Consider the following 16291-nt stretch of genomic DNA (forward strand, 5'->3'; position numbering starts at 1 on the left):
TTATTACAATAACTCTATTTTTATCTGTTTACAATTAATCTGTAAATATTCAATAAACCATTTCTGCTCTTTTATAAAAAGTTTGTTATCTTGATTTCTTATTTTTCTGGTAAGTTTTGCTATTTCTGCATATTCCATAAGTTTTGGTGTCCATTCTTTCTTTGCTGGGACTTCTTCTTTCAATTTCTGGGCAAGTAACATTCCTGCCGCTGTAGTTGCGTACATAAATAAGTTTCTCTACAATTTAGATGGTTCTGTCCCTATGCAGGCACCCCTAATGGTGGTGTTTTGGGGTTCCTAACTGGATTGCAGGTTTCCCACTGGGCTCCTTGGTTTGCTCTTTGGCAACTAACCCAGCTGCCAAGCCCTTCTCGTCTTCCTGTGGAACCTCCAGGCCCAGAAGCAGTCTATCTCGACTCCTAGGTTCTTTGGAGCATTTGGCCACTGTGAGGACAGAAAGGGGGCCTTGATGTTTCCTGTCGGTCCTGATCCAGCTGATTTGGAGCTCTTCGGCTCTTTTTACATACATATCTGCCAGACGGCTGGTTAGCTGCCTTGACCAAGCATGGCTGACTTGTGGCCTGCAGGCCAAAGCTGCCACATGGGAACTGGCTTCCCAGCCGCTACAGCTTTAGCCACCGATCAGATACGGACATAAAAGATCCCTCTGCCTGCTCTTGACCAATCCCCTCTGATGCTTCAGGGATGCTTGAGATTCCTGCCTTGTGGGGTGGACTAGATGACCCTCGGGGTCCCTTTATCATTGCTGCGGTTCTATGATCTTAGTGTGAAGACCAGAAGGGTGAGAGTGGGGACTAAGTCCTCTGCCTGCTCTTGAAGAGGTGAAACTGTGTGTCGCCCCTTTGAGCTTGGGAGCCTAAGAATAAGAGGGAGACATCTTTTTTTGAATATTATGGAAATGAAAGCAACAAGGCTCTCTTGCTCCCCTCCCTTTACTGCCTGTCAAAAGTGTTTGCTAAGAGCAGCACATTGGTCCTTGAGTCGGACTTGAGCGTCGATGACCCACAGAGCGGGGCTCGGGTGCTAATAATAAATACACTTCTCCATGCAGGGACCCCCAGGACCCCCTGGACCACGTGGCCCAGCCGGACCCTCTGGAGCAAATGTGAGTGTATTTCTCCTTCCACAACCCCCCACAACTGCTATACCACCACCAGCCATTAACTGATATTCAGCATGGGCTTCTAGTCTAACAATTTGGGGTCTCTTTTTCCTTCCCACACAGGGTCCCCAAGGCCCGCCAGGCGGCGTAGGAAACCTTGGCCCCCCAGGACAGAAGGTGAGTGGCTGGGAGACAGGACTCCTGGGTCCTCTGGGGAGCTTAGTTGGGAGTGGGTCCTGGGAGCCAGTATCCCTGTGTGTTCTGAAAAGCGAATCTGGTTTCCCTGGAGCAAGAAGGGAACGAGGAGGAAGCAGCTGGAGGGAATGACTCCTGGTTTCGGTTGTCTCTATACTAATGCACAGAGCATGGGAAATGAACAAGATGAACATCCAACTGTACGATCCTATGATGCAATGAGTAGGATCTCTGTGTGTGTTTGGGGATCTGGGGATGAGCGGGTATTGATCTCCTCTTCCTGGTTCTTGGTTCTCTGGATGGCGGATGAGCTGTGAGTCTCTCAAACAGATTCCACCCACCCACTTAGGGATCTCACTCCCCAGATATTCATGATCCCCTCCGAATCCTCCCAATTGCCCCCACTGCCTGATGAAAGTTCTCTTGAGCCTATTATATTATATTATATTATATTGCAGTGAGGGGCGTGTCCTGGAGAGAACCTCAGGGGCCAGGTTGAGAGGTCTGGAGGGCCTGAGATTCAGAATGAGTAGAAACACACACACTGGCTTGGAGTAAATGAAGAATGGAGGATGGGAAGAGCTTTGGATAGGACCAGACCCACACCTACACTGCCCTAAATATCCTCCTGTCGTTTCAGGGTGAGGCAGGAGAGCCGGGAGGTCCTGGTGTCCCTGGAGAACCTGGTGGCAAGGTAAGAAGCCCCCTCCCCCTCTCTCCTTACCTGCCCCATCCACCACCTCTCCCACCCCCATTGCAACACCTGTCCTGCCCAGCACCCCGATGGGATTGATTGACAGGAGTGAAACCTGCGTCCCGGTGAGGGACAGGGGAGAAGAGTTTGATTTTCTCCCCATATGAAGGCAAACCACCTCAACTCCCCAAAACCATATGGGGACCAAAGCGCAGAAGAAGCACCCTTTGAAATTCAACAAGGTGCCCCAGCTAACTCATCTACACGAGGGGGCAAAGATCAGTGCAAAACAACAGAAAAAAAATGGGCAATATTGGGGAGGGGGGGAATTGTCCATTAACATCTTAGAGACCAACTAGGTATGTTCTGGGTAAAAGCTTTCATGTGCCTGCACACTTCTTCGGATACCGTCTTCTTCAGACACCAAATGTGCATGCACATGAAAGCTTCTACCCAGAACATTCTTAGTTGGTCTCTAAGGGGCTACTTAGAGGGTGGCGCTGTGGGTTAAACCACAGAGCCTAGGACTTGCCAATCAGAAGGAAGGTAAATGGAGTTTCCGTGTGCTGCTCTGGTTCGCCAGAAGCGGCTTAGTCCTGCTGGCCACATGACCCGGAAGCTGTACGCCGGCTCCCTCAGCCAATAAAGCGAGATGAGCGCCGCAACCCCAGAGGCGGCCACGACTGGACCTAATGGTCAGGGGTCCCTTTACCTTTACATTTAAGGGGCTACTGGACAATTTTTTTACTTATTTCAACTGCATCAGACCTACATGGCTACCTACCTGAATGGGCAATATTGTTATCAATTCATTTAATTTGTGCCCTGCCCTTCCTGGCTTTGTGCCGGAGGAAGTCGCTTTGCCAAAATTTGTGGGTTAGGCACAAACGGCGTGCAAAAATGCCCGTGGGGGGAGAAATTTGTACTAAAATGCTGATGGGAAGGACTTTGAAAAAAAATAATAAATGTGGGAAAATGTGGGGAAGCAGGCTAAAGATCAGAGAAACGGGAAAACCAGAACTTGTACATTTGCCAGGCCCTGATCCAGGTTCACCGTACAGAACTTTAATAACTGACATTTTCCCTCCTGGCCCCTAAAATCCTTCATGGCCCTCCATAGACGCTTCCTTCCCACAGTTGCAAACGACCCACTGCCTAATCTCAGTGTGACCACCTTTTCTCTCTGCCCCTATTCAATACCCAAATTTAAGGGCTTGGTCGCTGGACCAGGCAAAGAAAATCCTTCTGGTGTCTCCTGCACTGGCCAATCCAGCCCCCCTCTGCCGTCCCCAGAATCCCCCTCCCTCTACACAGCCCCTGGCATTTGGAGGGTAGACTGCCCCTGGAGCTGGAAGCCCTTTTGTCTCACCACCATTCCTCTCCCTCTAGGGCCCACGGGGAGAAAGAGGAGAGAAAGGCGAGGCTGGAGCTGCTGGCGTGGCCGGGCCCCCTGGCGGGAAGGGCCCCCCCGGGGACGACGGCCCCAAAGGGAACCCCGTAAGTGGTACTGCAGAGAGAGAGTGGGGCGAGTCCTGCCTTGCCGGGGTTGGGCTAGATGACCCTCAGGGTCCCTTCCGACTCACAATTCTGTGATTCTCTGTTTCTATCTCCACTTGATTTCATTCCATTCTTGGGGGGAAGTTCCTTAAAATCGGAAAGGGGGCTGTCGTTGAATGGGATGGAGAAGGTAAAACGAAGCCGTGTGTCTGTTGGGAAGGAACAGCTGGGCAACCGGGAAGGAGGGCTTAATCTCTTTTTTAAATATATCTTTATTAATTTAAAATACATTTATGAGGAAACAGACTTACATACATGTAAACAAACATACAATCCAACAAAAAACAACAGAAAAATCAAACAAACCACCACACTATAAAATACAAGAAGGTTAATATAATTATCATCCTATATACTCCTGATACTGAACACAATTACAGTGGTGCCTCGCAAGACGAAATTACCGTATTTTTTGCTCTATAAGACTCACTTTTTCCCTCCTAAAAAGTAAGGGGAAATGTGTGTGCTTCTTATGGAGCGAATGCAGGCTGCGCAGCTATCCCAGAAGCCAGAACAGCTGACTTCTGAGATTCAGAATTTTTTTTTTCTTGTTTTCCTCCTCCAAAAACTAGGTGTGTCTTATGGTCTGGTGCGTCCTATAGAGCGAAAAATACGGTAATTCGTTCTGCGAGTTTTTCCGTTCTACGAGTTTTTTCGTCTTGCGAAGCACCGCTGCGTATTGACGGTTTCCCATAGGAATGCACTGGCGGCTTAAAAAAAAAGGCGCAAGACATTTCGTCTTGCGAAGCAAGCCCATAGGGAAATCCGTCTTGCGAAGCAACTCAGAAAACGGAAAACTCTTTCGTCTTGCGAGTTTTTCGTCTTCCGAGGCATTCGTCTTGCGAGGTACCACTGTATAAAACTTACAGAGAAGAAATTTAAAACTGACTTCCAATTAATCTCACTGTACTTTATCTATCCATTACAGTTACATATTTCTTATATAATTTCTTTTTACCTCCCTACAAACTTATATTTATACAGTACAGGGGTAAGTCTAATTCTGCCAAGATGTTTCCTTTTATTCCAGAGTTTTCCAAAGATTCTTTAAAGATTCCCCCAATCCTTATAGACTTTTTCTTTTGGTTGGCCTAATCTCTATCTCTCACTTTTTAAGGGTCCAGTTGGTTTCCCTGGAGATCCGGGACCCCCTGGCGAAATGGGACCTCGGGTGAGTCATGGGACCCCTTTCCCTAGGAGCCCCCACGGAAGGGCCAGGATCTGACCCGGGGTCTGACCGTGACTTTGTTCCTCTCTTGCCAACAGGGCCAAGACGGAGCCAAAGGCGACCCGGGAGAAGACGGAGAGCCGGGAGAGGCGGTAAGCGCTCTAGGTCTGGCCGGAAAGAGGTTCCGGGTCATCTTCTGCTGGGTTTGGTTCCAGACATGGTGCCTCCTGCGAGTCCACCCTCCTCTTTCCCCAACGGTGAAGGGTCTCCATCACCTTCTTGGCTCCCCAAGACGTCCTTCTGCCAGAGTCGTCTTCCCCTTCTTGTCTTCTTCCCAATTCCACTCCTCCTCGCCCAGCGTGACCCCCTTCTCTTTCTCCCCCTTCCAGGGCTCTCCAGGACCCACTGGTGAGAACGGACCCCCCGGCCCGCTTGGCAAGAGGGTGAGTGGAGAGGGAGGGGCCTGGTTGACCCACAAGCCCCTTCTCAAGAGGGTCCAGGCCCTTGGGCTTCGGGGGCCAGAGAGTGGGGTGCCCCTGTGCCTGGGGGCCAGCTTGGCATCTCTCTGAGCCCGGTGCCTCCCCTCCTCTCTCCACAGGGTCCGGCCGGCACCCCAGGCCCCGAAGGACGCCAAGGGGAGAAAGGTGCCAAGGTGAGTTACCTGGTCGCCAGGTAAATGGAAGGGGAAGCCGGACAGGCAGATGGCTTGGCCACCCTAAAGAAGAAACTATGGGATATCAGAGGGGTATCCAAGAGCCCATTTAGAGTCTTTACGTGGGTTCCCTATTGTTAGGAGAAAATAACAGAGGCCAACCCAAGAATATTGAGAAGCAAAGCAGCTAGTAAGCCTGATCTTCATTGAACTGTTGCAAGAGGGTGCTCCCCTCACCCGCAGGAAAGGAGGAAGACACAGAACAAAGGTGCTCCTGCCCTTATATAGACATGTTAAATTCCCTACCCTGGAGCTCAAGACCACCCCTCCATACATCATACATACATCACAGAAAGGGCGGTCTACAGCAGAAATCTGAGTGTGTTGTTTATCTCCTGTTGTTGTTTATTTCCTGTCTGGCAGGTTACCTGTTCATGCTTACTTGATTGGATTTCCTGGGGAGCCTGGCCAGTCTTTTGTAATGACAAATACTTAGTTCCTGAGCCAGGTCACAGGCTCACCCTATTCAAACACAGACATACCCTTAAGACAGGATTTGTGAAGGAAAAGACAATGGGGAGGCTTTTCCATTTTCCTTGCAGAAAAAAACATTTGGTCAGTTTGGGAATCAAAAATGGTTTCAGGTCGGTCCTCCTGTGCTGATCTATGTACGTGCTTGGTCGGTACATTTATGAACATTTATTATATATCTAAGACCTTAAAATTATTACCATAGGGCAGATTTTTCTTTACAACAGTGTGTGTGTGTGTGTGTGTGTGTGTGTTGGGGGCTTATACCTTTCTGTTTTCCATGTGCTCCTGTAATATTTGAATTTATTTGCCCTGCACTCTAAGGTCCCAGGCCAGGGGTTAGAACAATTGAAATATATTTTTACTGCTCTTTCATTTGTTTAAAAAAAGAGATTTGGTTGTGATTCCCGCGTTGCATGACCCCTTGGGTTCCCCTCCAACTCTGCAGTTTTATGATTCTTAACCTCCCTCCCTCCAGGCTAATCCTACTCCCAAAACTCCTTCGAGGACTTGAATTTCCCCAGCCCACTCCACCTCCTGGTCGCTCTCCTTTGGCACTCTGCAGGGCAGCACAATCCCAGTGCACATCTACTCAGGAGTAAGCCCCGGAGAGGCCCACGCAGAAGTAATTGCTAGGTGGCAGGATTGTGGCCCGAGACTGTTCCTCCTGCCCCTGGAGGGATTTGTAGCTGGTTTAGGATGCATCTCCCAGCGGCAATTAAAAAAAGAAAACAAACCCCTGGGCTGTAATTTCAAAAGATTACGGGCGATGGCTGCAAACCGCTTGGGGCTGCGAAAGAACAGAAATAAAATCTCCTGCTGAGATGAAGTTGGAGCCCTCCCTCGCTTAGGCCACCTTGATTATATATTTCATGGAAATGCAGGCTATAAATTCTCAAAACAGATAAACAGCCAAAGAGGGCTTGGAAACCGGGTGCTCTGTTTTTTTGAAACAGAACAACAAAGTTCTGGGATCTTTATCTAGCTGTTAGGACAGCAAAGCACCGACTCGCACACCTGACGCCATCGCTAAACAGCTGTGGGAGACGGAGGTGTTTTGCTCTTCCCAGAAAGCACAACTCAAACGCCCCACAAGGACCAGTTAGCTGTGATTGCACGGGGTTGGGACAGATGACTCTTGGGGTTCCCTTCCAGCCCTACAATTCCGGATCTTCCCTCTCAGGAGACAAAAATGTTTTTGTATATGTTGAAAGCTGCCCAGAGTGACTGGGGTAAAATTATTATTATTATTATTATTATTATTATTATTATTATTATTATTATCGTCATCATCATCTCAATGTGCAAGAGTGGCCTTTGTTTACAAATCTGACAGTCTGTTTCCAGGAAAACGAGTTGCTTCAGGGACTTCGGTGCAGTTTCTTAAAAAACAATTATCATTTGGTTTTACAAATTTGTTCACATTCAAAATCACAAATAATAAAAAATTACACAAGATTCTTCCGAATCTCTGGACTTCCCTCCACGGGTTCTTTAATTAACCTTTCCAACTGCATATTGTAAATCACTCTAATTTGTTACATGTCCAAAGTCCATGTAACATTGCAAGAGTTATTTAAGACCTGCTATAGACTCCAAATGCTCACAGTGGTCTCTCAAGTATAATATTAATTTCCCCCATTCTTCGTTGAAGTTTTGATCCTCCTAGTTTCTGATTTCCCCGGTCGTTTTTGCTATCTCTGCATAGTCCAACAGCTTGGTCTGCCATTCCACGCTGGTGAGGACTGACTTGGGTGCAGTTTCAGCAGGCTGGGACAGACCCCTTCCCACCATAATTTTGATTATTTTTAGATGAAACACAGCCTGGGGAGTTTGTGGCTTTGGAGGGTGTGTGTGTGTGTGTGTGTGTGTGTGTGTGTGTGTGTGCCTAATTTTCTCCCTGCTGGCTTTCCCCCATGCAAATCCCAACCCCACCTCACCCAAAATCCCCGGCTGGGGAAACACAGCCAGATGGGTGGAGTGTAAATAATATAAATTATTATTTTTATTTCACTGTTGGGGCTCATGCAGAACTGGCAGCCCCAAAACTCCACCCAGCCCTTTATTCCCTTTCCCACTTACAATAAAGTAGGACAGCTCTCCCATCCGCATTTTAATTCAAGGACTGTTGGGTAGGGTGGGGTTTTTTTGTTTTTTATCGGTAAAGATTTTCATTTCCTTTTCTAAGTCGTATAAGAACGGGTGAAAATCAAAAGATGGAAAATCTGAACTGTGAAATCGGGGGTTGGCCTAGATGACCCTCAGGGTCCCTTCCGATGGCACAATTCTATGATAATGCTGTTCGGTGAATGTATTATTTAGTTGTGAACTACTCTATTTACTTACTTACTTACTTACTTACTTACTTACTTACTTATAGTTAATAATAATAATTGGTATTCCACCCTTCCTCCACAGATCTAAAGGCGGTTCACAACATAAAAATGCAATATAAAAACCACAAAATACAGAATAAATCCTGCTTGCTGGTTTGCCGTTTGGGGGATCTGGTTAGCTGCTGTAAGAACAGGCTGACAGACTGTGTGTGCCAATGGCATGCTTGAATGAATTAATTTTATTATTACGGTCACACACCAGTTCCTGCTCACCTACAATATCAGGAAAATCATAAAACACAACAGGAATACATTGAATTGCAATTGGGTATAACAGAGACAATTCAGATATAGCGACAGTTACAAATATATATTAAATCTTGAGCACTAAAATATAACCTAAAATTGTCATTTAAAACCTTAGTCATTTTGGTAGTACAGCTTGTTCCCTGAGTTTTATGGCAGTCGCACAGAATTTGGCCACCCTGAGCGTGATCTCTAGATCCTTGTCCTCTACCAGGAGTTTTAGACATTGAAGTTCGGATCCATTCGGAGATTTTGGTATAACAGGAGTGATAAATACCGAGCGTATATCCCCGTAGAAACGGCAGCGTGGAATAGCAAGAAGGAAAGCAACTGGGTTGTGTGTCTGGGCAAATGCAAAAAAATTCCATAACAAAAGTGAGGGGGCAGGGATTGGCCGCTTTGTGGACTTGTCCAGCCAGAAGGGACCCCCAGGGTCATCCAGCCCAACCCCCTGTGACCTTCTTCCCCTTCCCTCTCTAGGGAGAGCCAGGAGCGCTGGGAGCCCCAGGGAAGACGGGGCCCGTGGGCCCTCAGGGACCCCCGGGGAAGCCAGGGACGGACGGACTGAGGGGCCTCCCCGGATCAGTGGTAAGGAGACCGACCCGGACGCCTGGGTTCTCTGGGAGGGGCCGGGTGCACATGTGTGTGTCCACGGAAGTCGGGCTCAGTTGGGGGGCCCTCGTGTGGCACCAGGGGAGCCTCAAAGACCCCCAACAGTGGGGCAGGATTGGTGTCTTGTGGTCCTCCAACCAAGTCCCGTTGCAGGACCCTGGGACCGCTGGAGAGTTTGTGGGGGGCGTATGGGGTGTCGGGGGGGTGGCACCTCTGGTGGAGCCATGTCTTCTCCTTCTGGGGTGGTTTGTCCACCTTTGGCCCCCACCTTGTTGGCCTGGCTCAGGGGTCCCGATCCCGGGAAACGGTGAGGGGAGCTGAGGGGTCTCAGACCCTCAGAGTTGGGGGCTCTGGCGGGACCACGTCCAACCTTCAAGAAGGCAGTGGAGGAAGCAAAACAACATGGCGGCAGGTTGCAAGGAGGTTTTTGCAGTTATCAGGAAAGCCGATCCGAGAACCATCTCGTTTTTGTTTTTAATAATGCTGTGTTGCTTTTAATATTCTGTTGGAAGCTGCCCAGAGCGGCTGGGGAAACCCAGCCAGATGGGCAGGGTATAAATAATAAATTATTATTATTATTATTATTATTATTATTATTATTATTATTACGGAGGTGCCAAAATTATGGCTGAAGGTGGTCTCCGTAGAGACTGCTACAGCCAATGCTTAGTCTACGGGGTATTTTTATGTTTAGTAGATAATCCATTGGTTGTTGGATCGATTCTAATTTTCCTGAAATAAAGCAAAGACCAGAATGGAAGGTGGCTGAAATCTCTACGCTTCACATGGTTGCTTCTAAAGGCCATAAATAAAGTATGTTCAATCAGGATAAAAAATAGAAGGCAGTATAGTGGACACTCGGGTTGTGAATGTGATCCGTGTGGGATGAACGTTTGCAACCCGCAGCGGCATGTCTGCGTATGCACGGGTTGTGATTCAATGCTTCTGCGCATGTGCAAAGAGCGATTTAGCGCTTCTGCGCATGCGCGACCGCCGAAACCCGGAAGTAACCTGTTCTGGTACCCAGCTGCCAGAGCAAAAGTGGGCGGAGCACTAGGCACTTTGAAGGGCGGGGCTGTGTGAGGCCCCCGAGGGCCACCTAGAGAGGCTGGGAAGGGCCGCCTTTGGGCACTGAATTTCCCACCCCGACTGAACTCTTTTGCCCCCCTCCCCGTCTCTTCCAGGGGGCACAGGGCAAGCCAGGAGCGACCGGCCAGGCTGGGCCCCCGGGACCAGTGGTGAGTGTCTGGGGTCTTCTCCATGGCCGGGGGCGGTGGTGGTGGGTGGTGTGACAGCCTATGGGGAGAGAGCTAAGGGTCCCAGCAGTTGGGCCTCTTGCAGGGGGTTGAGCTGGATGACCTTTGGGTTCCTTTCTGACTCTACTATTCTGCGGTTCTTCCTGCAGGGCCCCCCCGGCTTGCCTGGGCTGAGAGGCGACTCTGGACCCAAAGGAGAGAAGGTAAGGCGAGGGTTCCCCCCTTGGATAGGGGGCAGTTGCTTCTCTGTTTGCCCCCAAGATGTCCATGCCACATCATCACTTTGGTCTCTTAAGCGGTGAACGTCAAACTCAGCCAATAGAAAAGTGACTCTAGGTCAGGGAGACCTCTGGCTAGGAAGCTTCTCTTCCGTGTTCGATGGGCAAAGATGGACAAATGCAGGCCCGGTTTAATCTGCGGGGAAATGTAGCTTGAGATGGGTGCTTTCCAGGTTTCTCTTGGGAGAATGAAATTGACTAGACCACAAGTGGCTTGGGATCTGGAAAGTAACTAGATCGCAGGTCGGTTGCAAACTGGGAACAGATGAAGTCATAAATTGCTTGCAATCCGGAAACTGACTACACCATAGTTTGATTGCAAACTGGAAATTAACTAGACCATAATTTGCTTGTGATAACCATAAGTTGCGGAAATTGGCTGGACCGTAAGTCGCTTGGGATCCTCAAAAATTGACTGGGCTGCAGGTTGCATGCTATCTGGAAATGAACTAGACCGTAAGTGACTTGAGATCTAGAAATTGACTAGACCGTAAGTGGCTTGGAATCTATAAATTGACTAGACCCTCAGTGACTTGGGAACTAGAAATTGACACCCTCTGTGACTTGGGAACTAGAAATTGACTAGACCGTAAATGACTTGAGATCTAGAAATTGACTAGACCGTAAATGACTTGGGATCTAGAAATTGACTAGACCCTCAGTGACTTGGGATCTAGAGATTAACTAGACCCTCAGTGACTTGGGATCTAGAGATTGACTAGACCCTCAGTGACTTGGGATCTAGAGATTGACTAGACCCTCAGTGGTTTGTGAAGTGGTCCAGTCCATTCCCCCCCCCCCGCCTGCCCTGGTGCCCCTCCAGTAAGTGCCTCCTCCCCCCACAGGGACACCCCGGTCTCATCGGCCTGATTGGACCCCCAGGAGAGCAAGGGGAGAAGGGAGACCGAGGCCTGCCTGGCCCACAAGGCACCGCGGGGCAGAAAGGAGAAACGGTGAGTGTTTGGGGGCAGAGAAGTGGGGCGGGCAGGATCCAAATAAAACCAGAATAAAAAACAACGGAGGACCCTAACCCCTGAGCCATCAGGGAAACGCCAACAGGAAACACAGGATGAAGGAGAATTTGTGGCCAGGCCTCCATTCCGGGGAGATTCTGTCGCTGGGATTTCTGCTCTGCGGGGGTTGGACTAGATGACCCTCAGAGGGCCCTTCCAACTCTAGGATTACACAGAGAAACAACCCTCCGTCCTACGAGATGTCGACACCCACCTGAGTCTTCCTCCGAACACACTTTTGCACCACCGCTTGTTTCTTTTCGCTGTTTAATTTGATTTATTTTTTAAATTCTGTATCCTTAGGGTGAGTGAAGGGTGGGCAGTGGATAAACGAACAGGAATAAAAATGCAGATAATTTGTCGCTGTTACCTGTCTGCGGGTTTTGTTGCCTTTAAAGGTTTCTCAACGAATAAACAAGACCAAAATCTTCTAGTGAAGCCGATTCCGGGCGCCACAAAGAGGGAGAGAAGTGAAGGGCGGGGATGGGGACATTGGGAGGGTGGGGGGAGAAGCCGGGTGGGGGGGTCTTCTGTGCCTATAGCATGGGGGGAAGGTTTCAGGGACCGGCGGGGGGCCAGCTAGGACTCCTGGGTCCCCTGAGATGGCCTGGCCTGTTTCGACTGACCCTTTCTCTCTCTGTTTCCCCTCACAGGGAATCCCTGGTCCAACCGGCCCCCTCGGACCCGCAGGACCCCCTGGTCTGCCCGTAAGTGAGCCCCCCCCTTTGCCCTCCCCACACCCCCTCCCTGTGTGGCACCTTCTAACACCTTTTTAAATAAATCATGCTTTTCAGATTCATACATTTCACAGATTTTTCAATCATTCTGACGTTTCAAAACTTGACTTCCTTCCCCCTCTTTCTGCGGTTCCTCAAATTTATTTCTAATACCTTCTGCCTATCCAAATTAACCGAATTTGCTCATTTTTTCCTCTACTTTAAATATATAACCCTTATAGAACCGCAGGTTATGACAATAATCCTGCCAATGGTTTTATCTGTAAATATTCAATAAACCATTTCCAGTTTCTTATTTTTCCGGTAAGTTTTGACACTTCCGCATAGTCCGTAAGTTTTTGTACATATTCTTCCTTTGCTGGGACTTCTTTCGGTTTTGAGGGCAAGTAACATATCTAATTGGTTTTTGATTTTTGATTTTTATTGTTAATCATGTTTTTATATTGTATTTTATGCTGCTTTTATAATTAAGTATTTTAAAGTGTTTTAAATTTGTTATTAGCTGCCCTGAGCCTGGTTTTTGAACCGGGAAGGGCGGGGTACAAATAAATTATTATTATTATTATTATTATTATTATTATTATTATTATTATTATTGCTGTCATAGTCACGTACATGAATAAGTTCCTATACCGTTTGGGTAGTTCTGTCCCTATAATTCCCAAAAGGAAAGCTTCTAGTATTTTTTACAAAGGTTATTTTGAACATCCTTTTCGTTTCATAATATATCATTTCCTCCTTCCTTCCCCAGGGTCCAGGCGGCCCCCCAGGTCCTAAAGGAGCCACGGTAAGAGCCTCCCCACACATTGAGCCCCCCACCCGCTTGGGAGGAGAGGGGGATGAGGGCTTGCCCCTCTTTCCCTCACGTGCCACTCACACCGCCAACTTCCTTTTCTAGGGTCAAGCGGGACCCAAAGGTCAGCGCGGAGTCCCTGGTCCCCCTGGACGGCCGGTAAGAAAACCCCACACATCCCCCACTTCCTCCCCACACCCCAACGTCTGTTTGTTGCTGCTCCTCCAGCTGGGAAGGCGAAACCCTCCTGACTCGAAAGGCCTGAAAAACTGTGTTGTTGTTGTTGTCTTAAAAAAATTATATTCATGGAAAATATTCAGTCAGTAGTGCTTGATACTCTTAATCCCAGAGTTGTGGGTTCGAGTCCCACGTTTGGCAGAAGATGGGTTGGACTAGATGACCCTGGGGGTCCCTTCCAAACCTGTGTTTCTGTGGTAATAATAAGAGCAGTGGACCTGTTGGATTGGGTTCTGGTAACTGGGATTTCCCCACTCAGCCACCCTTCCTCAGGGGAGCCGAAAGGAAGAAGCTCTCCAGAGTTAAACTGTGGAACTCCTTGCCACCAGGGAAGTTTTTAATGTGTGACGTTTTAATGTATTTTTTAATCTTTGTTGGAAGCCGCCCAGAGTGGCTGGGGAAACCCAGCCAGATGGGCAGGGTACAAAAAATAAATTATTATTATTATTATTGTTACTGAATGTGGGAATGTTCAGAGATACAGGAGAGGATATTTTGTCTGATTATAGCCTTTCCAACTTGTGTTAACAAGTTCACAATTTTAGCAGAGTAACACTCCCCTCTTTTAACCTCGCAGCGGATGCGTTTGCTCAGGCTCGCTAAAGCCTCTGTAACAACTGTTCTGGTATTTCCCCCTTATTCCCTCATAAAAGATAAGACACGACACAATCTTCTATAAAAGTATAAAAAGGTTTACTCACACATCATTCTGTTCACAATTGGATCCCACAAGGCAGACTTGTCTTAGAAAAGTAACATACACTTGGAAACTATCTCATAAGGAGACAGTCCCTTTGTCCTCTCTTGGCTGGAGGCCAAGAGAGCATCTTTGGCTAAGCAGATGTTGCTTCTTCAATGCATGTAGTAAAAAAAAGAGAGATGGTATTGTGCTATTGTTGTTACCTGCACAGGTGAGGCCACACCCACCTCTAGTCCCATGCAGAGGAAGTCTGTCCCAGCCCAGAAGGAAACAGGAAGTTGACCTGCTGGCTGGACAAACATTCCTCCCCATGTGTAAACATGTCCACTCTAGGAATGTTGTACTTGACTGCTCTTGTGTTTCACATCCCACACTGAGAGGATTGGGCAAGTTCACAGCCGTGCTCTTGACTCAAAGGGGAACGTGGCCTGAATGGCGGCTGCCGGAAACCAACCGCAGGAGGGGAGAGAGGGCTCTCGAGTTCGAATTCTGATGGGTGGTTCTCACATTCTCCCACCCAGGGACCCCCCGGAGAGGTGATCCAGCCGCTGCCCATCCAGAGGCCCAAGAAGAACAAGCGTTCAGTGGACGGCAGCCAGCTGGTGGCCGAGGAGCAGCCGCCGTCGGACGGGGCAGGCCAGGCGCCCTCGGAGGGCATGGAGGAGATCTACGGTTCCCTTAACTCCCTGCGGCAGGAGATTGAGCAGATGAGGAAGCCCCTGGGCACCCAGGAAAGCCCCGGCCGAACCTGCCAGGACCTGCTGCTCTGTCACCCGGACCTGCCTGATGGTGGGTTGGGGGCTCAGGGTCCCCTGGAGGACAGGAGTAACAACAACAATAAGAATAGTAATTTTATTCTTTACACCCCGCCCATCTGGCTGGGTCAGAGTGGTGGCTGTCCAGCCGCACTTGAGTTGTTCTGAAACTCCCATGAGCTCCCAGCAAGCACAAGGGATGATGGGAGTTGTAGTCCAATGTCTACAGGTGGGCAAGGCCATTGCAAGGAGTCACAGAAGCCGCTGGGTGAGGCTTCCCGGCCCATCCTGCCCGAGCCACCAAAGCGGCAGGTGGGAGGTGCGATTCCTGCCTCGCAAGGACAAAGAGCCTTGGGTAACTCGCATAAGTGAGCCCAGCTGCATCCTTTGGGATGAAGGCAGCCCAGGATTCCTAGCCTTGTTGATGCAAGGTGGGCGGCAGAGATAGAAAAGGGGAATTCCTGGAGGCAAAGATGATGAGAAAACCCCAGCAGGGATTTAAAATCTCAAAACGTGCAGCGGTTCAGTGTGGAAATACAGGCCATTACACCCCTTCCAAGTTCCTTTCAAAGTTCCCCTCTTCCCTAAGCATAGAGAGAGACCATAAATTGGGTAACCTAAAAATTGGTTTACTTACAAACTCTCCAAAGGTCAGGTCCATGTGCTTTTCCGTGCAGCATTCAGAAAAAGTTGCGCGGCTGTGAGGAATCCTTTGCTTTAAGGGAACATCCAGACCCAGAGTTAGTCCACCTCGATTCCTTGTTCTTTGGCTACTGTCAGAATTAGATGGGGGGGGGGCCCTATGGCCTCACCCAACTGCTGCTGCAAGGTTTTCTGATGTTCCTTTCTCTTTTTCTTCCCACCCCCCCAAATAATAATATCCAGGCGAATACTGGGTGGACCCCAACCAGGGCTGCTCGCGAGATTCCTTCAAGGTCTACTGTAATTTCACGGCCGGCGGAGAGACCTGTGTCTTCCCCAGCCAGGAGATTCGAGAGGTAAGATAAATGGGATTAGTTCTGCCGGGGGGGGGGGCGGATGGACTCGATGACCTCTGGGGTTCCCTTCCCATTCTGCGATTCTTTGAATCTCTGCCCTCCAGATGTTGATTTGATTGATGCTCAACTGGACCGAGTGCGATGTTCACGTGACGGAAAGCCTATTTTGAAATGATGGCTGCTGCCGTTCTTATTCTTTACAAATGAAGGTTGCATTCCAGTATATTTCTCTCTCTCTGTCTCTCTCTCTCTCTCTCCTTTTCCCAGGTGAAAATGTCGACGTGGGAAAAAGAGAAACCTCAAACCTGGTTCAGCCAATTCCAGAAAGGCAGGAAGGTGAGGGAATTGTG

At 48.8% G+C, this 16291-nt stretch overlaps 1 protein-coding gene across 1 annotated transcript in view; it reads left to right on the forward strand.

The window, feature by feature from the left end:
- The window catches only part of COL11A2 (collagen type XI alpha 2 chain), a 100060-nt gene that overhangs the window by 79024 nt on the left and 4745 nt on the right, over window positions 1-16291 (forward strand). The window contains exons 48-65 of the mRNA XM_083424546.1: window positions 1073-1126; window positions 1247-1300; window positions 1959-2012; window positions 3402-3509; window positions 4687-4740; window positions 4836-4889; window positions 5127-5180; window positions 5336-5389; window positions 9043-9150; window positions 10359-10412; window positions 10580-10633; window positions 11554-11661; window positions 12375-12428; window positions 13210-13245; window positions 13357-13410; window positions 14710-14977; window positions 15829-15941; window positions 16209-16277. Coding sequence (XP_083280672.1) covers window positions 1073-1126; window positions 1247-1300; window positions 1959-2012; window positions 3402-3509; window positions 4687-4740; window positions 4836-4889; window positions 5127-5180; window positions 5336-5389; window positions 9043-9150; window positions 10359-10412; window positions 10580-10633; window positions 11554-11661; window positions 12375-12428; window positions 13210-13245; window positions 13357-13410; window positions 14710-14977; window positions 15829-15941; window positions 16209-16277 — 1404 coding nt within the window. The remainder of the gene's footprint in view (window positions 1-1072; window positions 1127-1246; window positions 1301-1958; window positions 2013-3401; window positions 3510-4686; window positions 4741-4835; window positions 4890-5126; window positions 5181-5335; window positions 5390-9042; window positions 9151-10358; window positions 10413-10579; window positions 10634-11553; window positions 11662-12374; window positions 12429-13209; window positions 13246-13356; window positions 13411-14709; window positions 14978-15828; window positions 15942-16208; window positions 16278-16291) is intronic.

This window comes from Podarcis tiliguerta, assembly GCF_965153285.1.
Source record: "Podarcis tiliguerta genome assembly, chromosome: 2".
NCBI lineage: Eukaryota > Metazoa > Chordata > Lepidosauria > Squamata > Lacertidae > Podarcis > Podarcis tiliguerta.